The sequence below is a fragment of the Muscardinus avellanarius genome (assembly GCF_963383645.1).
Source record: "Muscardinus avellanarius genome assembly, chromosome: 4".
In the NCBI taxonomy this organism is placed as follows: Eukaryota; Metazoa; Chordata; class Mammalia; order Rodentia; family Gliridae; genus Muscardinus; species Muscardinus avellanarius.
In genome coordinates this window covers 117,032,633-117,057,536 of record NC_137789.1, presented here as the reverse complement: position 1 = coordinate 117,057,536, position 24,904 = coordinate 117,032,633, and the positions used below count along the sequence as shown (strand labels likewise).

At 41.8% G+C, this 24,904-nt stretch overlaps 1 protein-coding gene across 2 annotated transcripts in view; it reads right to left on the bottom strand.

The window, feature by feature from the left end:
* Positions 1 to 2,740: 2,740 nt before the first annotated feature.
* The window catches only part of DDX21 (DExD-box helicase 21), a gene marked incomplete at both ends in the record, with an annotated part of 29,034 nt that continues 6,870 nt past the window's right edge, over positions 2,741 to 24,904 (bottom strand). The window contains 13 exons of one of the 2 annotated variants that reach the window (XM_080694942.1): positions 2,741 to 3,010; positions 5,235 to 5,279; positions 7,337 to 7,471; positions 9,617 to 9,776; positions 11,356 to 11,429; positions 12,418 to 12,537; positions 16,297 to 16,458; positions 17,119 to 17,268; positions 17,997 to 18,142; positions 20,334 to 20,519; positions 22,316 to 22,433; positions 23,268 to 23,446; positions 24,541 to 24,616. In XM_080694942.1, the coding sequence (XP_080551068.1) occupies positions 2,741 to 3,010; positions 5,235 to 5,279; positions 7,337 to 7,471; positions 9,617 to 9,776; positions 11,356 to 11,429; positions 12,418 to 12,537; positions 16,297 to 16,458; positions 17,119 to 17,268; positions 17,997 to 18,142; positions 20,334 to 20,519; positions 22,316 to 22,433; positions 23,268 to 23,446; positions 24,541 to 24,616 (1,821 nt within the window). The remainder of the gene's footprint in view (positions 3,011 to 5,234; positions 5,280 to 7,336; positions 7,472 to 9,616; positions 9,777 to 11,355; positions 11,430 to 12,417; positions 12,538 to 16,296; positions 16,459 to 17,118; positions 17,269 to 17,996; positions 18,143 to 20,333; positions 20,520 to 22,315; positions 22,434 to 23,267; positions 23,447 to 24,540; positions 24,617 to 24,904) is intronic. The other variant, XM_080694943.1, reaches the window with a different exon arrangement.

The window sequence follows — 24,904 nt, the reverse complement described above, 5'->3', positions numbered from 1 at the left end:
GGTTTTGAGTGTAGGTGGGAGGTAAAAATCCCCTGGGTTCAATCCCTAGTGTATGTACATATACATACATTTTAAAAAATAAAAATATTTTTTTCACATACTTATAAAGTAAGTATGTGAAAAACTGTTCACATTGTTAGAAATGGAGTAACTTGTGTTTTTTTACCCCTAGAATGTTTTCATAAAAATTTCAGGCTATTTTCATTGTAGAAAACAAAAAGGCACCAAACAGAAAAGTTCTAATATCTTTATTAGGGCATATATCTGTTATGTTATACAGTAACTCATTTTAGAGTTTAGAAATATTTTATGTACTGCTGTAGAGAAACCACCAAGCTACGCTCCCAATCCTTTTTTTTTTGTGGTACTAAGGGTGGAACCCAGGGGCTTTTCTACCTCCGGGCTATCCTCCCAGACCTATTTTATACTTTATTTGGAAACAGGGTCTCACCAAGTTGCTTAGAGCCTCACTAAGTAGCTGAGGCTGGCTTCGAACCTGTGTGATCCTCCTCTCTCAGTCTCCCAAACACTGAGATTACAACTGTGAGCCACCATGCTCGGCTATTTTTTTTTTTTTTTAAATATATAGGGTCTCACAGCCAGGTGTGGTGGCACTCACTTGTAATCCCAGTACATGGGAGGCTGAGACAGGAGGATCATGGGTCCACAGCCAGCTTCAGCTACTTAGACTCTCCACAACTTGGTGAGGCCCTGTTTCAAAATAAGGAATTCAAAAGAGGACTAGGGGTGTAGCTCGGAGGTCGAATGCCTCTGGGTTTCATAGCCAATAACAGGGGGAAAAGGTCTAAATTGTGGAGGGCCCTGCTAAATTGCTGAGGCTGACCTCAAACCTGTGACCCTCCTGCCTCAGCCTCCTAAGTACTGGGATTACAGGTATATACCACCACGCCTGACTGGGTTGTAATTTTAAAGTCCACTGAGTTATTTGAGACATATATTGCAAAATATTTCCTCTAGTAGAAAATAGTAAAAATGGTAACATTTTCCAGACTAGCCCAAAAAGTCCACTTAAACCAAACAGTAGCCGATCACATATATAAATATGGTTTCCATATTCAGAAGAAACGTTACCTTCATTTACTGCATTACAGTTTTTCTTAAAATTGCATAAAGCAAAATTCTTATTCTCCCTCTTACTCTTGATTTGCCTAATTTTCTAATTTAGGCTAATCCATAACTCATAGCAGTTTTAGCCATTCCTTCCTTCCTCAACAATAGCTACCGGAACTTTTTTTTAGCAGTATAGGGGATAGAGCCCAGGAGGCATTCTTCCTCTGAGCTACAACCCCAGCCCTATTTTTATTCTGTTTTGAAAAAGGGTCTCACTGAGTTGCCGAGGGCTTAAGTAGTAGCTGAGGCTGACTGTGAACCATGATCCTCCTGTTTCAGCCTCCCAAATGCTGGGATTATGAGCATGTGCCACCACGCCTGGTAACTACCATAACTTTTTTTTTGGGTGGTACTGGGGATGGAACCCTTCTACCTCCAGGCTACACTCCCAGACCTATTTTTGTATTTTTTAAATTTGGAAACAAGGTCTCTTAAGCCAGAAAGGGTGGCTTCAAACCTGCACGGTCCTCCTGTCTCCGCCTCCCAAGCGCGGGGATTACAAGCATGCACCACCACGCCCGGCTACCATAACTTTTGAGACAGGGTCTAAGTGGCCAGGATGGCTCCAAACTTGTGATCTTACTGCCTTAGACTCCAATTAACTAGGGTTATATAATGCACTATCAGGTCCAGCTAACATATCCTTTTAACCTGCCCAATAAGGTGCCCATGCCCATCCAAATCATGAACTGTTCTGGTAATTATTAAAGCATGGCACAGGATTTGGGCAAAACCAGAATAACTATAACCCACAAAAAAGCACAGATTCATCAAATATCTTCCCCTGATTCCCTGTGGCATGATAAAAACCATCATGAATAGGTGAGATTATAGGTATGCCCAGTTAAAAAATGTAATTTCTATGTATATTATCTGTGAAGAATTCACTGAAACACGAATGACCTTATATAAGAAGCTAAAAGCAGATTAAAATGCATATAACCACAGGTAATCGATACTGAATTACTTCATCCTCCAACTCCAGAGCATACAGAAGCACAAACTATTATAGCCAAGCTAAGTTTGAAATCTCATTTCAAAACACTGCTCAGTATTAATTCTTAGAAGACACATTATAGGATCACACAGTAACTGGCAGGAAATTGGCCGAGGAAAGCCAATTACAGAAAAATGGTTTTCAAAGGTGGAAGTGGTCCTCCAGAGATTGCTGCATTCCCTTAGGTATTTTAAGAGATGCTTTACAAGACTGGGGGCGTGGCTTGGTGGTACAGCACATGCTCAGTATGTGCCAGGGCCTGGGCTCAATCTCCAGCACCAATCTCCACTAAAAGAATAAAGACAAATCAACTTACAGGTATAGATTGATATGCTTGATTTTTACCTTGTATCTGCACACAATATATCAGAATAAAAATGTAAGAAATTCATATTTCTTTTTAAAATGGAAACCTGATAAAAGACATAGCAAAAAAGATATAAATGTAAATGATCGAATGAAATAATTTAGATGAAGCCAGTCTCTGAAACAGACGGGGACTGAGCAAGCCAAAAGGAAGAACAATATACTTTTAGCTTTGTAGGAAACAGGATTCAGTTCCATGGCACCAAACATAGTCCAGTTTTCGCCATATAAACCTTCTGCCTGTAATCACTGACCGAATGCTTTATTAAAATTCCGCTTCTGGCCTTTGTTCTGGGATCTGTTAGTTTGGTTGCCACCTCCTGATCGTTGTCCTCTGAAGCCTCTATTTCCTCCCCGCTGTCCCCTGAAGTTTCTGTTTCCTTCTCGCTGTCCCCTGAAACCACGGCTGCCTTCCCGCTGACCCCTGAAGCTTCCATATCCTTCCCGTGGTCCTTCCAACTCCGGCTGCTCTGTGGCTACAGTGAGCTGCCACCGCCGTGAATCATGCCATTTTTCCTGTTGAGAAAAGGTTTTATTTTCACCTGCTTTGGTATATAAGGCATAAGAAAAACAACTTTGTCGCCATTTTCCCAATGAACAAAAAGACTAGTAACTTAAAAGGCCATTGGTTGGAGCCGGGAAAAGTGACATACGCTTATAATCCCCGTGCTTGAGGGGCTGAGACAGGAGGATTGCACAGGTTGAAAGCCAGCCTCAGCTACTTAGTGAGGCTCTCAGCAACTTAGTGAGTCCATTTCCAAGTAAAATATAAAATAGGCCTGAGTGTGGTTCAGAGGTAGAAAGACCCTGGGTTCCATCACCAGTTTAAAAAAACAAACAAAAAAAAAACGCACGCACACACAGACACAGACACACACACACAGAGACACAGACACACACACACAGAGACACAGACACACACACACACACACACACACACACACACACACACACACACGCGCGCGCCAAAAACAATACTGACCCTCTGGCCCCAAAGTCAATACTGCTGACATGTAGGAAAGTAACTTTCACTATGATTCAATACAATTCAATTGCTACAGGGTCTCTGCATCTGCCAGAGTTAACACAAATACATCCTGTACAAGTGCACTTCTCACAGCAGTGCTAAATAAAGATGAAGCAATAGCCGAGTGTAGTAGGGTGTACTCCTGTATAATCCCAGTACTTGGGAAGCTGAGACAGGACTGCAGGTTTGAGACCAGATTCAGCAACTTTAAGTGAGGCCCTCTGCAACTTAGCAAGACCCTATTTAAAAAAAAAAAAAAAAAAAAAAAAGGCCAGGTGTGGTGGCACATTCCTGTAATCCCAGTACTTAGGAGGCTGACATGGGAGGGTATACATATTCAAGACCAGCCTCAGCAACTTAGTGAGATCCTATTATTGATTGTGGTATTGGGAATGAAACACAGGGGCATTCTACCTCCAAGCTATACCCCAGGGCTATTTTTTATTTTTTGATGGTACTAGGGTTCCGGGAAACCCTTCTACCTCCAGGCTACACTCCCAGACCTAATAATTAATATATATATATATATATATTTTAAATTGGAAACGGTCTCTTAAGCCAGCAAGGCTGGCTTCGAACCTGCACGATCCTGTCTCCATCTCCCAAGCACAGGGATTACAAGCGTGCGCAACCACTCACCATGCCCAGCTTTTTTTTTTTTGGCGGGTTTGGGGATGGAACCCAGGGGCATTTGATCTCCGAGCTACACCCCCTGTCCTATTTTTTATTCTTTTTTTTTGGGGGGGGGGTATATTGGGGGTGGAACCCAGGGACTTTCTACCTCTGGGTTATACTCCCAGACCTATTTTTATATTTTACTTGGAAACAGGGTCTCACTAAGTTGTTGAGAGCATCACTAAGTAGTTGAGGCTGTCCTCCAACTGCGATCCTCTGGTCTCAGCCTCCTGAATGCTGGGAGTTGGGCGTGCGTCACCACGCCCAATTCCCAGGGCTATTTTTATTCCTTATTTTAAAACATGTCTTACGCCGGGTGTGGTGGCACACGCTTGTAATCCCCACGCTTGGGAGGCGGAGACAGGAGGATCGCGCAGGTTCGAAGCCAGCCATACTGGCTTAATAGACCCTGTTTCCAAATAAAAAATATATTAAAAAAAAATAGGTCTGGGAGTGTAGCCCGGAGGTAGAAGGGCTTCCAGGAACCCCAGGACCACCAAAAACAAGGAAAAAAAAAAAAAAAAAAAAACAAAACCCCAAATCCAAAAAAACATGTCTTACTAAGTTGCAGGTCTCACTAAGTAGCTGAGGCTGGTCGTGAACCTGGGATCCTCCTCTCTCAGCCTCCCAAGTACTGGGATTACAATTGTGTGCCACCACACCTGGCTGTGAGATTCTATTTTAAACTAAAAACTAAAACAAAGCTGAGGTTATAACCGAGAGGTAGAAGGCCCCTGGGTTCCAAAAAAAGATATAACAAGTTAAAATATACATGAAAACACATTTAACATAGTTGTGCGTGTGTGTGTGTGTGTGTGTGTGTGTGTGAATATCATTCAACTATTCTAGAAAGGAAAAAAGGTAAACTCAACAAATGTATCAGAACAAAAAGGGTAAGAGAAAAATGCACTGAAATTTAATCCTCAACTGTCTTTTAGTAAGAGGACTAGAGCTATGTGTTCCCTCTATTGTTGTTTTCATAATGAACATTACAATTTAGGTATTAGCTGCAAAAACAAAATCCAAGAAAAAAAATACCTGTATTTCTGTGACTGCTGCAGTACGAACATCAAAACAAACACCCTAAAAATTAAAGGACATCAAAATTAATCCAATTGATATACATTAAGTGATGCTGCAAAACAAGACAATTAAAAAATTAATAAAAATCACAAGGCATTAATTTTCTTTTTCTAACTAATTGTTTTGAGATAGCACCCCTTCACTATGATGCTCAGGCTGGTCTCATGATTCTCTTGTCTCAAGTAACTGAGATTTTAGGCGAGCACCATCATGCGTGGTTTTAGGTATTTCCCAAAAGCACAACAGCAAGAAGCTAAAGGCTATTTAAGGACTCAAAACAACTTGAAACTTCCTGATTAAAGCCATCCCTGGTTATTACATTGTGCTAACTCTTCAAGTAGCTATTAGCTGGCTACTTGTGGTTTGTTTTTTTTTGGACAGCACAGGCTTAAGACATTTTGACAATTTTCCCATTAAGATAGGAATCCAGAAGAGTGCCATATGGACTCCTTTCTAGGTAGGTAGTGCAGAAAGGATACCAGCTCCATTTTATAGCTGAGCAAACAGGCTTGAAGAGGCTAGCTGACTTAGATAAGGCCCCACAGATGTTAAGAGGAACAAGCATTTAAAACCTGGCCCGAGATCGGGCATGGAGGTGCACTTGTAATCTCAGCATTTGGGAAGCTGAGACAGGAGGATCTGGGGTTAATGGCCAGCCTCAGCTACTTAGGCCTTCGGTAACTCAGTGAGACCCTGTTTCAAAATAAAGAACAAAATCTGGGCTGGGGGTGTAGTTTTGAAATAGAATGCCCCTGAGTTCAATCCCCAGCACCACAGAATAACAGAAAAGAAAATACAGGATCTGGTCTTTGATAGTGTTTCTTCCCCACTATCACTATCAAAGAGGTAAACTTGTCCCTATATATGACAGGCACTCTTCTCTCTTTGCCATCTTGAACTGCAGGATTTTATGAGAAACGCCCCAGTAATGCAGTTATTCCCAGGCCCTGATGGATTTTGCTGCTCATGCGACTCTTCACTCATATATGTGGCACGCATCTGTACTCCAGACATTCACTGGGGCACCGATAAACAGAAAGCAGTTTTTGCCTTGAGTAGATCATGGTACTCTTGAGGCTTTTAGTTATAAACACAGCCAAGGTAAAATTTAACTGAATAATGTTATGTCTTAAGTACTCTGAAGTGTAGATAAAGAGCTAGGGAAGCAGCTAGGGAAGCCTCACGGGCAGATTAAAGGCTAAACAAAAGCATAAAGGACACCGTGAAGTGAAAGGCCTCTAAACAGAGGCTCAGCCTACACTCTGGATGAGAATGCACTGAGTACCAGGCACTGCCAGAGCGGAGGGTGTTGGGGCAGCGAAACAGAGCTAAAACCGCCAAGTGGGCAGGATTAACTCCACCTCACTAAAGACAGCTCACCACCTATCTGGATGGCACAGTATCTAAAGCAATTCCACATAACCTCTGGGATGAAGCAGCTATGGTTCATAGCAATGGTTCCCAAAGTGTAGTCCAAATACCTTTGGAAACCAGAGACCCTTCAAGAGATCCACAAAGTCATATGTTCATAGTTATTTTTAAGCATTACATGTCCCTTTCTAACTCATCCTCTCACAAAGGTAAAACAAAGCTTCCCAGGCTTGGAATAAAACTTAATTTTGAACTTGAATTCAAGATTCTGAATTAAAGCCAGCCATGGTATATGCCTATCTCAGCTACTCGGGAGGCTGAAAGGATCAGCCAATCTGGGTTATTCATTGAGATCCTGTCTCAAAATAGAATAAAAAGAACTATAGATGTAAATCAGTGGTACAGGACCCTGGATTCAATCACAAGTACTGGCGAAAATAAAATCTGAATTAAGTCATTAAGTCACAGATGTCGCAATGTAGTTAGATCTTCAAGTCTGGCATCGGAACAGAATGGGTCGGGCTTGAGATCCATATGGCAGCTGTCAGTAACTGAGTGGCCCTCAGTTGCAGGGCCCAAGGAAGACATGACAGCATCCTCACAGAAGAGGGAAAAGACACCAGCCCATTTGCCTGCCCACATTAAGCTATTAAATCAAAGAGAGGACACAGAGGCCCCAGTCTTACCAGTTTTCCTTTCAGAAAGACCATTCCTTTCACTTTGGAATCAATATCCTCACCCAGTTGCTCCTTCAGTTCTTTCCAAGCGTAACTAATATTTGGCATTTCAATTGAACACCGCAAGATCATGGTCACAAAACCCTTTTGGAAGAAAGACAAAATTAAAGACTTGAAAAATAAACCTTATTATAATATAAACACTGGCCTTCACAATGTGATATACTTCCAGAAAAATTCTTAGTGAAAGCATACAACAGCTGGGGGCATTGGTGCATACCTGCAATCCCAGCATTAGGGAGGCTAAAACAGGAAGATCACAACAACCAGGCCGGTCTGAACAGATAAAAAAGTAAAAAGGGTGGGGGGTAGAACTGAGAGTTACAGTGTCCCTGTGTTCAATTCTCAGCTTGAAATAATAAATTAAGATACAATTCATATATACCTTAATAGTCAATCTATTTATTCATTTACTTTTTTACTTATTTACTAGAGATTGAGCCCAGGGGCATTCTACCTCTGAACTATATCCCCAGCCCTATTTTATTTGGGAAAAAAGTGTGTGTGTGTGTGTGTGTGTGTGTGTGTGTGTGTATGTGACTGGGGTGTGTGTGTGTGTGTGTGTGTGTGTGTGTGTGTGTGTGTGTATGTGACTGGGGGTAGAACCCAGGGGCTTTTCTATCCCCGGGCTATACTCTGAGACCTATTTTATACTTTATTTGGAAACAGGATCTACGTTGCTGAGAGCCTCACTGAGTAGCCGAGGCTGGCTTTGAACCTGGGCAATCTCCTGGCTCAGCCTCCTAAGAGCGGGGATTACATGTGTGCCACCACGCCCGGCTAAGGTCTTCCTTAGTTTGATGGTAAGAGTATCATTACTTGCCAAGACTCTTTGAACCTTCAAGCCTCCTATCTCAGCTTCAAATGTAATTCAAACTTGGCCTAGTTAAACCCAGGGCTGTGCTACATCCCAGCACTTTTTATTTTTATGTTATTTTTTTTGGCAGTACTGGGATGCAACCCAGGGGCATTCTATGTCCTCGTTACACCCCAAGCTGAATTTTTTATTCTTCATTTTTAATTTTTTGGTGGTACTGGGGTTCCTGGAAGCCTTCTACCTCCGGGCTACACTCCCAGACCTATTTTTACATTTTTATTTGGAAACAGGGTCTCCTAAGCCAGCGAGCACAGCTAGCTTCAAACCTGTGCGATCCTCCTGTCTCTGCCTCCCAAGCGTGGGGATTACAAGTGTGCGCCACCATGTCCGGCTTTATTCTTTATTTTGAAACAGGGTCTGAGTTTTGCAGGGCCTCATTAAGTAGCTGAGGCTGGCCACAAACCCAGATCATCCTGTCTCAGCCTCCAAGTAGTAGGATTATAAGCGTGCGCCTCCACAGAGTGGGTAGGTGAGTGTATGTATGTATGTACTCAGGGTGAAACCCAGGAGCTTTTCTAACTTTGGGCTATACTCTCAGACCTATTTTATATTTTATTTGGAAACAGGGTCTCACTAAGTTGCTGGGAGCCTCACTTAGTAGTTGAGGCTGGCTCTGAACCTGTGTGATCCTCCAGCCTCCCAAAATCTGGGATTACAAGCGTGTGTTACCACACCAGGCCTTATTTTTTATTTTAAAACAGGATTTTGCCAAGTTGCTGAGGCTGGCCATGAACCTGTGATCCTCTTGTCTCAGCCTGCCAAGTACTGGTATTATAGGTATAAATACCACACCCAGCTAATATTTAGCACTTTAAATTGCATAATGCAGTGGATTTTTTTTTTAGCAACCACAACTAAATACATTCCAAGCTGGGCATGGTGGCGCATCAAAAGAAACCCTGTGTCAATTAAGTCACTGCCTTTCCTCTACCAACCTGACCCTGTAACTACACATCCACTTTGTCTCTATGAATTTGCACATATGGTGTTCTTTTGCAGGAAGAGGGATTTTCTATAAATAGAATCCAGAGCCGGTGTGGTGGCACACGCTTGTAATCCCCGCGCTTGGGAGACTGATAGGAGGATCGCGCAGGTTCAGAGCCAGCCTCAGCTACTTAGTGAGACCCTGTTTCCAAATAAAATATAAAACAGGTATGGGAGTCTAGCCAGAGGTGGAAAGCCTCTGGGTTCCAACCCTAGTAACACACACACACACACACACACACACACACACACACACACACACACACAAAAGAAAAAAGAAAAAAAGAATCCAGAGGCATTCCACGTTGAGCTCTTCCCCCACCTCAGATCTTGCTCAAAAGCAAAATTATAAAGTATCAAAAACTTACTGCTTCTGAGTTTATCAAGGAGCGCTGGTCTACCGATGTGGCACCTGAAATATGAGCCAATGCGGCTGCCAGGGCTTCCACAGCTCCCTTCTCCTCTATCAGCTTCTCGGCTGACTGCTTGAAGTGGCTGATGGCAGTGGGAGGCACAGAATCTAAAAGCCTGTGGTTTGATGGGAGTACATTTGTTAGGAGAAAGGTTTAAAGTGAACATCACAGTGAGATTAATGATAATGCCAATATCAAAATTCCCTATACTATTATTATTATTTTTTGCAGGTTTGGGGATGAAACCCAGGGGCATTTGACCTCTGAGCTACACCCCCTGCCCTACTTTTTATTCTTTATTTTGAAACAGGGCCTCAATAAGTACATGAGGCTATCCGCGGCATGCACCACCACACCCGGCTTTAAGTATGAATACCTCTAACCTCTAATTTAAAAACTCAAAGATGTTTATTATTTTGACACAGGGCACTCTACCCACTGAGCCACACCTCCAGTTCTTTTCTTTTTATTTTCTGCTTTGAAACGGTCTCACTTAGGTTGCTGACAGTCTAAGTTGCTGAGGCTTACAATCGGAGTATTTGGGAGGGTTAGGAGGACTGTGGTTTGCAGACAGCCTTAGCTACTACTTAGTGAGGCCCTTTGCAACTCAGTGAGACCCTGTTTCAAAATAAAGAATAAAAAAATAGGGCTGGGGGTGTAGCTCGGAGGTAGAATGCCCCTTGGTTCTATCTCCAGCACCGCACACACACAAAAAACTTGTGGTGTAATCTAATCAGTCACAGAACAGAAAGTACCTATACCACATACAAGACACCACTCCTTAAAATGCCTAAATCAAACCAAACTTTTTTTTCCCCTACTGAGGATGGAACCCAGGGATAATCTACCTTCGAGCTACACCCCTAACCCTGTGTTTTATTCTTTTTTTTTTTCAGCTATATTTTCTGCTCTATTTTTTATTCTTTATTTTGAAACAGGGTCTCACTAAGTTGCAGAGGGCCTCACTAAGAGGCTGTCCATGAACTGTGATCCTCTAGTCTGAGAAATGCACCACTACACCCAACCTATTTTTTATTCTCTATTTTGAAACAATCTCACTGAGTTGCAAAGGGCCTCTAAAGCTACTAAGTAGCTGAGGCTGTCTCCAACCACACCCTCCTGTCTCAGCCTCCCAAATGCTGGGATTACAAACATGCACCACCACACCCAGTTCCAAACCAAATTATTAATAGTGGTTTTCTCTGGGGAATAGGACTGGGCAGGGATGAATGAAATGACATTTATTTTGTCAGATCCTACTTTGGCACAGCCTCAGTGTTTTGTGTTAAGCAGAGTATCAACTGTTAACAATAATAAAGAAAATAAATGTTAGCTGGGCATGGTGGTACATGCTTGTAATCCCAGTTTTCAGGAGGCTGAGACCAGAGGATAACGGTTACCGGACAGCCTCAGCTACTTAGTGTGAGGTCCTTTCCAACTTAGTGAGACCCTGTTTCAAAATAAAGAATAAAAAATAGGGCAAGGGATGTAGCTCAGAGGTCAAAAGACCCTGAGTTCCATCTCCAGACCTGCAAAAAAAAAAAAAAAAAAAAAAAAAAAAAAAAAAAAAGTTGATCACCAACACTGCAAAAAAGAAAAAGCAAATTTAAAAGCTCAAATTTCTGCACTACAAAGTCTAAAGGCATTCAGTATACAAAACAAGCACTAAAACAGACTGACTGTAAGGAACATACCTGATGGCATCTTTGCTGGAAGCCTTTATGATTTCTGTTGCAGAAGGAACACCTATTCGTTTAAATTTAATTCCCTACAAGAAAACAAATCACAGTTTAACCTAATAGCCATAGCGCCACCAACTGTTTCTGTTGAGATTAAATACTCTATCTGTGGTTGAATCCAGAATGCTCTACCACTGAACTACTCCCTCGGTCCTTTTTCTTATTTTGAGACCAGTCTTGCTAAGTTGCCATGGCTGGCCTTGAATTTGAGGTCCTCTGCCTCAGCCTCCAGAGCAGCTGAGATTACAGATGTGCATCACTGTGCCCTAAGTTTAAAGGAGTTGTTTTGTAGAATGCCCCTCAATATGAGATTGCAGAAAGAGGAAAGAATTCCAGAGGTGAATGTCCATCTCCCCATGTGCTTTTCACTCACAGCATGGACAATAATTATGTGGCTCAGATAATGTTTGCTAGGCTCTGTGCTGTGGATTTGACCCCCACCATCCTCTTTTCTTTGCAAGTCAATCGCTAAGTGCAGTATTTACAGTCAAGGGAATAGGGAGAGGCTAACCCAATCCTCACCATCTAGATAATTAATAAACTACAGAAGAGTCAGTTTTTATTCTACCGGACACAGGACTAAATTAAGATTGGGAATGCAATCTGCAATCTAATCAGTCAACAAACAAGACAAACCAAACTAATGATATTGTTTTCCATCTCCTAGAGGAGGAAATATCTACATAAATTATTAAAGCTCTGTAAGGAAAATTAGGCCCTCCTCTCCCCTTTGTGTTTTTGGCTGCTTCTGCATCCTTATGAGCAATTCCTATACCCCATAATTTAAATACCTTTGATATGTTCATGTTAACCTTATCTGAAAGTTGCCTTTCAAACATATGAAATGGAAACTCCTGTATTCAAATATGAAGTTATTTCAAAAAGCCTCATAGGACAACATACAGCATGTACGTAGCATGCTTCCAGTCAGGGCTATAAGCTAGAAAGAAACAAGCAAAGAACCAAACACAGACTTAATACTCCTGCTGAATCAAAGTTACAAAAATATACTCTTACCGCTTTTTGCTCCACTTGCACTAATTGATATTCTTCTTTGTGCTGATAAAAGCAGATGCAAACCCCGGTTCTTCCAGCTCTACCCGTCCGCCCGGAACGATGAATATAGGACTCTACATCCTATTGAAGTAAAACACGTGAGTGAAATAACAGAAAGACATACACACCTGAGTGGCCTATGCAGAGGTCAGTGAACACTAACAAGTGTGGTTATGTGCCTGGGGCACGAGGGAGCGGTTCCCTCACCCATCCATCTACCTATCCCTTCTGCAATACTGTGAATTGAACTCAGGTGTTATTCTACTGAGCCACATCCCCAGCCCTTTCTACTTTGTGTGTGTGCGCTTTTTTGTGGTAATGAGGCCTGAACAGTATTGTTCTACCCCTGAGCTATAACCCTAGTCGTATTTAATTTTTTTTTGAAGCAGGGTTTTACTAAATTGTTGAGGATAGACTTGAACCTGTGTATCCTTGCTGCAGCTTTCAGAATAGCTGGAATTACAGGTGAGCACCAACATGCCCAGCTCAATACTTCAATTTAAATCGATCTGTTAACAATTTTTCTTCTTCTTTTTTCTTTTTGCAGTACTGTGCATCGAACTCAGGGGCATTCTACGTCTGAGCTATACCCCCAGCCCTATTTTTTATTCTTTATTTTGTAAAAAAGGTCTCATAAAGTTGTAGAAGGCTTCACTAAGTAACTGAAGCTGGTTGTGAACCTGTGATCCTCTTTTCTCAGCCTCCCAAATACTGAGATTACAAGCATGCCACCATGCCCAGCTTTATAACAATTTTTTTTTTTTGCAGTACCAGAGAATTCTACCATTGAGCTACAACCCCATTGAGCTACAACCCCATTGAGCTACAACCCCATTGAGCTACAACCCCAGTCTTATTTTTTATTTAATTTTTTTCTGTGTGTGTGGTACTGGGGTTCCTGGAAACCCTTCTACCTGTGGGCTACACTCCCAGACCTATTTTATATTTTTATTTGGAAACAGGGTAAGAGACCAGCGAGGCTGGCTTCAAACCTGTGCGATCCTCCTGTCTCCACTTCCCAAGTACGGGGATTACAAGCGTAGGCCACCACGCCTGGCTTATTTATTTTTATTAATTTATTTTTGCAGTACTGGGGATAAAACCCAGGGGCACTGTACCTCCCCAGCTGTTTTTTTATTCTTTATTTTGAAACAGGGTCTGAGTTGCAAAGGGCCTCACCAAGTAGTAGCGAAGGCTATCTGCAAACCAAGATCCTCCTGCCTCAGCCTCCCAAATGGTGGGATTACAGTATGTGCCACCACGCCCAGCTCTTCTTTATTTTAAAACAGGGTCTAAGTTGCAGAGGGGCTCGCTAAATAGCTGAAGCTGGCTGAGAATCTGAATTCTCACTAAGTGGCAGTTGGCTTCATAAAGTAGCTAAGGCAGGCTGTGAACCTGCTATCCTTCTGTCTCAGCCTCCCAAGTACTAGGATTACAAGCATGTGTTATCACACTCCTGGCTTTTATTTTTTTATTTTTTATTTTTTTGGTGGTACTGGGGTTCCTGGAAGCCCTTCTACCTCTGGGCTACACTCCCAGACCTATTTTTTATATTTTTATTTGGAAACAGGGTCTCTTAAGCCAGCGCGGCTGACTTCGAACCTGCGCGATCCTCCTGTCTCCGCCTCCCAAGTCTCCGCCTCCCAAGCGCGGGGATTAAACGCTGCCACCACGCCTGAAACAATGGTTTAACTTTGCTTAAACTGGGCGTGGTGGCACATACTTGTAATCCCAGAATTTGGGAAGCTGAGACAGGAGGATATGGGTTCGCACATAGCCTCAACTACATAGTGAGGCCCTCTGCAACTCAGTGAGACCCTGCTTTAAAATAAAAAATTAAAAAAAAAAAAAAATAGGGCTAGGGGTGTAGTCTGGAGGTAGAATGCCCTTGGGTTCCACCTTCAGGACCACAGAGGGAAAAAATAATTGCATAATCATGTAGGCAAATTTGCAAAGAGCTAGTGTCTAAATAGTGTTCATCCAATAGAGGCACATAATGTACTTCCAATTTCCAAGCTGTTAAAATAAAAGTTAAATTAAAAAACTGTTTTGGGGGAAGATACTGGGGATTAAGATCGAGGATATTTGACCTCTGAAATATACCCCCAAGCCTTTTTTATTGTGAAAGTGTCTTGCTAAAATGTCAGCAGGTATTTTTTTTTAAATCACTGTAAACAACCTTTTTTTTTTCTTCTGGTGGTGCTGGTGTTCCTGGAAACCCTTCTACCTCCAGGCTACACTACCAGACCTATTTTATATTTTATTTGGAAAGAGGGTCTCTTACAAGTGTGTGCTACCACGCCCGGCTAAACAATCTTTAATTGTATGGAATTTGCCTGAGGAAGTTATGGAGGCTTCACAATGGAAGTGATTAGAACAGACTCCTTTACACATAAACACTGCTCAGCCAGGCATGGTGGCACATGCTTGTAATCCAAGCACTTGGGAGGCTAAAACAGGAGGATCCTGGTTTATGGACAGCCTCAGCTACATAGTGAGGCCCTGTTTCAAAATAAAGAATAAAAAATTGGGCTGGGAGTATAACTCGGAAGTAGAATGCCCCTGGGCTCCATCCCCAGTACTGCGCCAAAAAAAAAAAAGCTGGGTGTGGTGGTGCATGCTTGTAATCTCCAGACAAGAGGATCCTGCAGGTTCGCAAGCCAGCCTTAGCTGGCTTAAGAGGCGGTTTCCAAATAAAATATAAATAGGTCTGGGAGTATAGCCTAAAGGTAGAAGGCCCTGAGTTCCATCCCCAGTACCACCAAAAAAAATAAATACTGACCACACCACAAATACTATGCTGTTTCAAGTCTTTCCATAATACAAACTAGCACTTTCGTTTATGTAAAAGGCTTCGTAATCTAAAAACTTCAGCAGGGGGTGGGGAGAGAGAGAGAGAGCGCGCGCGCGCGCGTGTGTGTGAATCCAGGGGCATTATACCTCCAAGCTACACCCCTAGCCTTTTTTATTTATTTTTTTTTTAACTTTTTAAAAGTTCTCATAGGTTGCTGAGGCTGCTCTCAAAGCTGCAATTCTGTTTCCAGTCTCCCAAGTACTGAGAGTAGAGTCACGCAACACTATGCCAGCCTGAGGTGTGTGTGTGTATGTAAGAGAGACAGACTGACTAGAAACTGAACTCAAGGGTATTCTACCTCTCCGTCCTATTATTTTTGAAATAGTTTCTCACTAAGTTGCTGAGACTAGCTTTGAATCTGTGATCCTCTTGCATAAACCTTCCAAGTACTCAGATTACAGGCATAAACTAGCACACCTGGAAAACCCTCGGCAGTTCTACCAGAAGTTGACTCCACGTCTTTTGATCTGTTCTAGCCCATGCATTTACCATTTCCTATACCTACCCCATCTAAATCCTACCAACTTCAAGTTCCAGTTCAAAATTGTACCACCTCCATGAAGCCTTCCAGAAATCCCTTCTGGTTAACCAGAAGCCATCTTTCCAATTTCTGGCTACTGACTCTTCTAGCACTCAGCTGTCAGGGACTGAGCGGAGGCTCTCACAAAACAGATTCACTTTTTTTTAGCACAGGTCTGGAACCCAGAGGCATTCGCCTCCAAGCTATACCCCCTGCCCTATTTTTAATCTTTATTCTGAAACAGAGTCTCACTGAGTTGCGGAAAGCCTCACTAAAGTATGTGAGGCTGTCCACGAACTGCGATCCTACAGTCTCAGCCTCTTGAATGCTGGGATTACAAACATGCACCACCACGCCCAGCTAGCATCCTAGCACAAGCAGCAGTTTTACTAAGCATGTGTAAATGAAGTAATTACGTTTAGCACCAAAAATAAAATAAAATAAAATCTAGATATAAACTACATACCTTCGGTGGAGAGCTCTGTACCACCAAATCAACTTCAGGGATATCTAACCCACGTGCAGCGACATTGGTTGCCACCAAAACTCCAAAATCACCATTTCTAAATCCTTTCAGTGTGATTTCCCTTTGTTTTTGTGGGATATCACCATGTAAGGACTGGGCATCCTGTCAAAGAAATAAAACGGCTTAAAAATACCAGTTGTAACAATATATATCCTCACTTAGGCCTGTAAAAGATTCACATTTTGGTGAAAGTCCTACTTAAAATGTAACAGAGAAAAACATCCATGCATCATATTTGTTTTGCAAAACTGGGGATTTAACTCAGGGGCATTCTACCTCCCAAACTATACCCCCAGCCCTATTTTATTCTTTATTTTGAAATAGAGTTTCACTAAGTTACAGAGTGCCTCACTAAGTAGCTGAAGCTGGCTGTGAACTTTCGATCCTCCTGTTTCATCCTGCCAAGTACTGGGACTAGGAGCGTGTGCCATCACGCCCAGCTCATCTATCTTCTTAAATGAACACAATCTCCAATTTATTTCCAAGCATTCAGTCATTATATTAACCATATATATCTAAACACTGGTCGAGAACACCAGGCAAAAGAGATCAAATCTGTCAGTATAACTTTTGGTAGGTTTCTTCATCTGTAAGATGAAACTGATGAACTCTAAAACATATATCCACTCACCATCAACTGAGAAGCCGCTTATTATTTCTATCCTAAGATAAACCAGAAGTCACTAGATGAATGAAAAATAGACCTACCAAAGGTGAGGATCTACTGACACCTCCAGCTTTATAGGAATAAGAAGGACCAACCTGCTTTATACAGGAATTCTGTGACAGTTCCTGGGCTTCTTTCTTAGTTTCACAAAAGATGATAGTACGTCCTTGATGACCACTATACACTCGGATGACATCCCCAATAACTGCTGCCCTCTGAGTCCAGTGGCACTTGATAGCCAGATGCTTTTAAAAGAGGAAGAAGCAACTATTTAGATTTGCAGGAACCTAAAATTTTCTGCTCAACTCTAATCTGGTAACTGCTCAAGCCTTAGAGGGCAGACTGCTGCCACCACTGCCAAGAGAAAAGAGGACGAAACTAAATAAACCATTGAAGAGCAACATGGTCTGTAACCTGCACTTTTCCCCTTCCTCCAAAGAGCATTTAGCTTGATTTTCTGGGTCAGCTAAAAATGTAGGAAAGAAATGCTATTTCCCATGTTCCTACAGTAAACCAGGTTAACTGAAAAGGATAATATTCCAGTACATTTTGCCCTTTCGTCCATTTGAAAGTGCAATGTGTAGTCAGTTACTGAATTGGTCTGTCCCTTGGGTAAAATGAATTCATCTAGGTACCGGACCCTAATATGGAACCAGCTTCAAGCTAGAGCATTACAATTCTCTGCTGCCTTCTAGTGTTTAAATTCTAAGTGGCTTAAATTCTAAATTCTTTATTTACCTAATTCACGTGTATTTTATTTCCAAATGATTCTGAAATCAGGCTAACATATAAAATTTAGAAAACACAGACACCATGTGCAACTCAAGAGAAATATACCTTTACTTGGCTTTTCACATGGATTTAGCATTCATCTGGAAAAAGAACTTGTATTTGTCAATTTTAACTATTATTAGAAAGGAAACAAGGGATAGACAATCTTAAACTAATTCCGGCAACTAAATGAATCATTTACCTCCACAGTTATTGCTGCTTTCTGAGTCTTTTTACCAATCAGGTCCACCTGTTCATATGTAGATTTCATGTATTTCTTAGCAACATTAAATACCCAATGAGGGCAAGTTGCAGAGAAAAGCAATGTTTGGGGATTGTCTTCAGAATCTTTGGAGGGGAAAAAAAATGTCAGTATGAATGATCCAAACAAGCCTACACAGTACTTCACCTCACCTAGTACTTCCATGGTTCACCAATGTTCATCAATAGCTGCTTGAGGCCACCATGCATTGAGGACAGAAAAATAAAGAGAAGATTCCCAATGGGCAAAGAAATACTTATGAAATAATTTATGTGAAGGTTCCTTGGTTTTGCTTTCTGATAATTGGCATTTATGAATCATAAAGAAAATCTGTCCAATAGAGTGAGATACACCAACTGGTCAATACTAATCCATATGAAGTCCAGGTAACAAATAGTAGAGATATCTGAGCAAATAATCTATTCAAAAACCACAAGAGGCAGACACTGTTGCATATACCTGTGATCCTAATACTAAGGAAGCTGAGACAGGAGAATCAAAGATTTGAAGCCAAGACTGTATTTTGAATTTTTAATATGGACTAGAGCTGGAATATCCCTGGGTTCAATCCCCAGTATCAAAAAAACAAAGACAAGCCAACCAGGTGTGGCGACAAACTCTTGTGATCCCAGGATTTGGGAGGCCAAGATCAGAGGATCATGGTTCGAGGACAGCCTCAGCTACTTAGTGAGGCCTGGCTCCACGGTCTTTTTTTCAGCCTCCCAAGTACTTGGATTAAAAGTGTGCTCCACCAGGCCTGACTCCCCAGTCCTTTTTATTTTGAAACAGGGTCTAAATTGCTGAGGATGGTCTCAAACCCACAATCCTGTCTTAGCCTCCTAAGTATTGGAGGATTACAGGTATGTGCCACCATGCCCAGTTTCCTTAATGTTTTATAAACTGAGAATTCCAGCTGGGCATGGTGGCACACACTTGTAATCCCAGAGCTTGGGAGGCTGAGACAGGAGGATCGCACAGGTTCGAAGCCAGCCTCAGCACTTGGTGAGACCCTGTTTCCAAATAAAATAGAAAATAGGTCTGGGTGTTATACCCCAGAGGTAGAAAGCCCTTGGGTTGGGTTCTACCCCCAAGTACTACCCAAAACAAAACAAACAAACAAAAAAGGAAATAAATTCAAATGGCAATGTAAGCTGGTAGAACCCCTTTGGTAGAACCTCAATATACATATAACAATGTATATTGAGGAATCAATCTATTTACAACTTTTACCACTATAATGCTACTTTGGAAATATATCCTAAATAACTAATTTCAGATACTAAAGTAGGAGAAAATCTATCTGCGTAAGTGACTAAAAGACTTATATATGAAGCCGGGTGTGGTGGCACACACTTGTCATTCCAGCATTTGGGAAAAATGAGACAGGAGGATTGCAGTTTGCATTCTCAGCTAGTGAGGCCCTTTGCAACTCAGTGAGACCCTGTTTCAAAAAAAAAGACTTACATGCAATAAAAATGAAAATATGTAGTGAAATTAAATCACGATTAGATAATTCATGGAGTACACTAAATAATGTGTATAGTTAAGATTAATATTAGCCGGGCGTGGTGGCGCATCCTTATAATCACTGTACTTAGGAGGCTGAGACAGGAGGATCACAGATTCGTGGCCAGTCTCAGCTACTTACTGAAGTCCTCCTCAACGTAGTGAGACCGTTTCAAAGTAAAGAATAAAAAAGAGGTGGGGGTATAGCTTGGAGGTAGAATGCTCCTGGGTCCAATCCCCAGTAGCGCGCGCGCGCGCACACACACACACACACACACACACACACACACACACACACACAGGCAAAAAAATAATTATAGCAAACACATGACACTTGGCATTACTAACCTGGTAAAATACATAATCTTTCTTTTACTTTCCCAAGTTTTTCCCATCATAGTTATGGGATAAATCACTACATTTTTTTTTTGGTAGCACTGGGGATGGAACACAGGGGCATTTACCTCCGAGTCATACCCCCAGCCCCTATTTTTTATTCTTTATTTTGAAACAGGGTCTCATTGAGTTGCAAAGAGCCTCACTAAATAGCTGAGGCTGTCTGTGAACCAAGATCCTCCTGTCTCAGCCTTCAAAATACTGGGATTACAAGCGTGAGCCACCATGCCTGGCTAAATCACTACCTTTTAAAAATGCTACAAGTTTTCCCAAACACATCCTCCTCCAAATCTTCCACTTATTTCCTACAACTACTTTAGTACCACCCACCCTTCCTTTGGTTTCTTTCATCAATTCCTTGATTTTGGAGTTTACCTTTCTTATATGCCACACATAAAATTTCTTCCACTTGATCAGCAAAACCCATATCCAACATCTGGTCAACTTCGTCCAGGACAACATGTTTAAGCTTCGTGAGATCTAGCTTGCCATTCTGTAGGTGGTCTTTGATTCGACCAGGTGTGCCAACCAGGATATCAATCCCATTCCGCATCCGCTCAACTACAAAGAACACCAATGAAAAGATTTGCTGTGTTTTTAAAAAAGTCCTTGAGGGTACAATTCAAATGAATTTTTACTTAAAAAAAATATGGTAAGTAATGAAGATAAAGACAGTCAAGGTGCTTCTGATTCAGTGGGGAAAATATGTAGGAAGTGATAGTTCACTGAATTATGTGACATAATAGAAAAATACACCACTGGAGGATAGTAGCACTAACTAGGAAAGAATAAACCCCTAGGCTAGAAGATCGGTAATATGAAAGTCCCAAGGCTATACAGAGAATAAAATCTTAAAAGAAATAGCAATTTTTGTGGGATATAGTAGCAGACACCTTAATCCCAGTACATGTGAGGCTGAGAAAAAATAACTGGTTGAGGATTAGCCTCAGTAACTTAGCAAGACCGTGGGTCGCCGGGCGTGGTGGCACACGCTTGTAAGGCAGAGACAGGAGGATTGTAGAGGTTCAAAGCCAGCCGCACTGGCTTAAGAGACCTTGTTTTGTTTAAAAAAAAAAAAAAAAAGAAGTATAAAATAGGTCTGGGAGTGTAGCCCAGAGGTAGAAGGGTTTCCAAGAATCCCAGTACCACCAAAAAAAAAAAAAAAAAAGAAGAAAATGAAAAAGGCTGTGGGTGTGTTCAGACAGAATAACCCTAAGCTCATTCCCCAGAACCAAACAAGAAAGGATCTAGAAGATATAGAGAGGATGAGATAGAAAGGTCAATACTTTGATTCAGAAAGTGAAATGGAGTTATTCAACAGAACCAGGATGAGATAATAATAATAACCTAGACTTTTTTTCGTGGCACTGGGGATAGAACCCAGAGACATTCTACCTCTGAGCTATATACCTCCTGCCCTACTTGATTTTTATTTGGAACAGGGCCTTTTTCAGTCATTCTTTTTTCTTTCAGTACTGGAGATAGAACCCTGAGACATTCTACATCCAGACTATAAACTCAACTCTATTTTATTTATTTTGAAACATGGTCTCATTATGTTGTAGAGGATGTCCCTAAATTGCTGAGGCTGGCCTTCAACTTCACTCCTCCAGTCTCAGCCTCCCAAGCACTGGGAATTATAGGCGTGTGTCACTATATCTGGCTTTTTGCAGTCTTTAGGTAAATACTGATAGGTAAAACAAAAGTCCCAAAAACTATACACAGGATTTATCCAACACTCAGGATTATGTTCTTGACCGTTTTTAAACAATATAGGCAAAAGAGAAATAACACCAATGTCTAGACTAGGTAGAGAAGATCAATGTTAAGGTCAGGAAGATTCCTATAATGTAATTCAAAACAATTCATTGCCAGGTGTGGTGGCTTGTGCTTGTAATCCCCCTGCTTGGGAGGCAGAGACAGGAGAATGGCGCTGGTTCGAAGCCAACCTTGCTGGCTTAAGAGACCCTATTTCCAAAAAAAAAAAAAAATTATATATATATATATATATAAAATGGGTTTGGAAGTGTAGCCTGGAGGTAGAAGGGTTTCCAGGAACTCCAGTACCACCAAAAACGAAAAAAAGAAATACAATTCAAAAGCCAGGCGTGGTGATGCACACTTGTAATCCCAGGACTTGGGAAGCTGAGACAGGACTGCAGGTTCAAGGCAACTTACTGAGGTCTTCTGCAACTTAGACCCTGTTTCAAATTACAGAATAAAATAGGGCTGGGGTACAGCTCAGAGGTAGAATGCCCCTGGGTAAAATCCTCAGTATGCACTCACGCAACACACACACATAGACACACACACAAACACACAGGATGGCATTTCCCTTCACTTGCTTTTGAACTTACTTTGACCTCCATACGGAGTTCCACCATAAAAACAAGCCACTGCCAGGCTTTTTGTGATGTCACTGAAGTCTCTGCTTACTTGACTTGCCAACTCCCTTGTAGGTGCGAGAACCAGTACCTAAAGAAGAAAAACTCATTAAATGTAAAGTATGATAAATATTTCTCTTTTTTTGCAGTAACAGGGATCAAACCCAGGGGCATTCTATCTCTGAGCTATACACCTAACCCTATGGTTTTTGTTTTTTTTTGAAACAGGGCCTAAGTAGCTGAGGCTGGCTTTGAACCTGTGTGATCCTCCTGTCTCAGCCTCCCAAATGCTGGGATTACAAGATTACAAGCATGTGCCACCATGCCTGGCTTTTTTTTTTTTTTTTTTTTTTGGTGGTACTGGGGTTCCTGGAAACCCTTCTACCTTTGAGCTATACTCCCAGGCCTATTTTTTTTTTTTTAATTTGGAAACAGGGTCTCTTAAGCCAGCGAGGCTGGCTTCGAACCAGCGCAATCCTCCTGTCTCCACCTCCCAAGAATGGGGATTACAAGTGTGCGCGACCATGCTGGGTGATGCCAGGCTTTTAATTCTTTATTTTGAAACAGGATCTCACTGAGTTGCAAAGGGCCTCACTAAATAAGTAGCTGAGGCTGTTCGTAAACTGAGATCCTCCTGTCTCTGCCTCCCAATGCTGGGATTACAAGCATATGCCACCATGCTCAGTTTATACTTTATAATGAAACAGGGTGTCACTGAGTTGCAAAAGGCCTAAGTAACTAAGGCTGTCCGCAAACCACGATCCTCCTGTCTCAACCTCCCAAATGCTGTGATTACAAGTGTGCGCCACCACACCCAACTCCAATGAGTGGTTTTAAGGGAAAGACCCTCCCCAAAAGAGCATGTTCTCTAAGACATGCCCAGAAATTTTTCTGTGTTGATTTGGTGCCTGAGGAAGATAATTACCTGAGGCGAACGGCCTTTCTTCCTGTCTTGCATCTCACTCTTAAGTTTCTCAATCAGAGGGATAGCAAAGGAGAATGTCTTCCCAGTTCCTGTCCGCGCCTGTGCAATTAAATCCTTCCCACTATACACGTGGTGAAATGTCTTTGCTTGTATAGGAAACAGGTAGCTCACTCCACGAGCTGTGAATAAATCAATCATATTAAATTTATTTATTTATTTATTTATTTATTTATTTATTTATTTACTGCAGTAAAGGGGATGGAACCCAGGGGCATTCTATGTCTGAGCTACACCCCCAGTCCTATTTTATATTCTTTATTTTGAAACAGGGTCTCACTGAGTTACAAGTAGCTGAGGCTGTCCAAACTGGAAGCCCTTTTACTTCTGGGACACTCCCAGACCTATTTTTTTATATATTTATTTGGAAACAGGGTCTCTTTTAAACCAGCGTGGCTTGGCTTCGAACCTGTGCGATCCTCCTGTCTCCGCCTCCCAAGCACGGGGATTACAAGCGTGCGCCACCACACCCGGCTATATTTTATTCTTTATTTTGAAACAGGGTCTCACTGCATTGCAGAGGGCCTAAGTAGCTGAGGCTGTCTGCGAACCACAATCCTCCCATCTCAGCCTCCCAAATGCTGGGATTACAAGCATGCGCCACCATGCCCAGCTACAATTCTGAACATAAGAGTATTTTTCCTTTTTATGGTCCTGGAGATGTAATCCCAGGGCATTCTACCAATGATCTATATTTCCAGCACTTTTTATATATCAAGATAGGGGCTAGCATTACTCAGGTTTGCCTTGAACATGTGATACTCTTGTCTCAGCCTCCCAAATAGCTGGGATTATAGGCGTGTGCCAAAGCACAAACTGAATATAGAATAAATTTCAATTTCTTGTTAGAGGAAGCAAAGGTATCACTACCACAGTCCCTTTCTGAATATACTAGTCCTATACCACAAATTGGTTGCATATATTATCCTATAATATGGCCTGACTCAAGCCGGGCGTGGTGACCCACACTTTTAATTCCAGCATTTGAGAGGCTGAGACAGGATTGCAGTTCACAGACAGCCTCAGCTACTTAGTGAGGCCCTCCGCAACTTAGTGAGACCCCGTTTCAAAATAAAGAATAAAAAACAGGGCGGGGGTGTAGCTCGGAGGTCAAATGCCCCTGGGTTCCATCCCCAGACCCGCAAAAAAAAAGTCCTGACACATCCAACAAAAATGCTACAGTAACTCCAAATAGTATGTTCTAACATATTATTACCTTTGAGAAGCTTAATAGTTTCTTCTGATATGGGAAAATTAGAGAAAGCGCCTTCTTTTTGTTCCACAGGTATTTCCTGTCAAGTAAAAGACCACAGAAGGAAATCAATAAACTTAGAATTTAATACTGAAAGCCTTTAATTTCTAAAACAAATCTGTTAAACACTCAGTTAAAAAAAAAAAATCTGGGCATGGTGGTGCACGCTTGTAATCCCAGCATTCAGGAGGTAGAGACCCGAGGATCACGGTTCACGGACAGCCTCAGCTATTTAGTGAGGCCCTCCGCAACTCAGTGAGACCCAGTTTCAAAATAAAGAATAAAAAATAGGGCAGGGGCTGTAGCTCTGAGGTCGAATGCCCTTAGG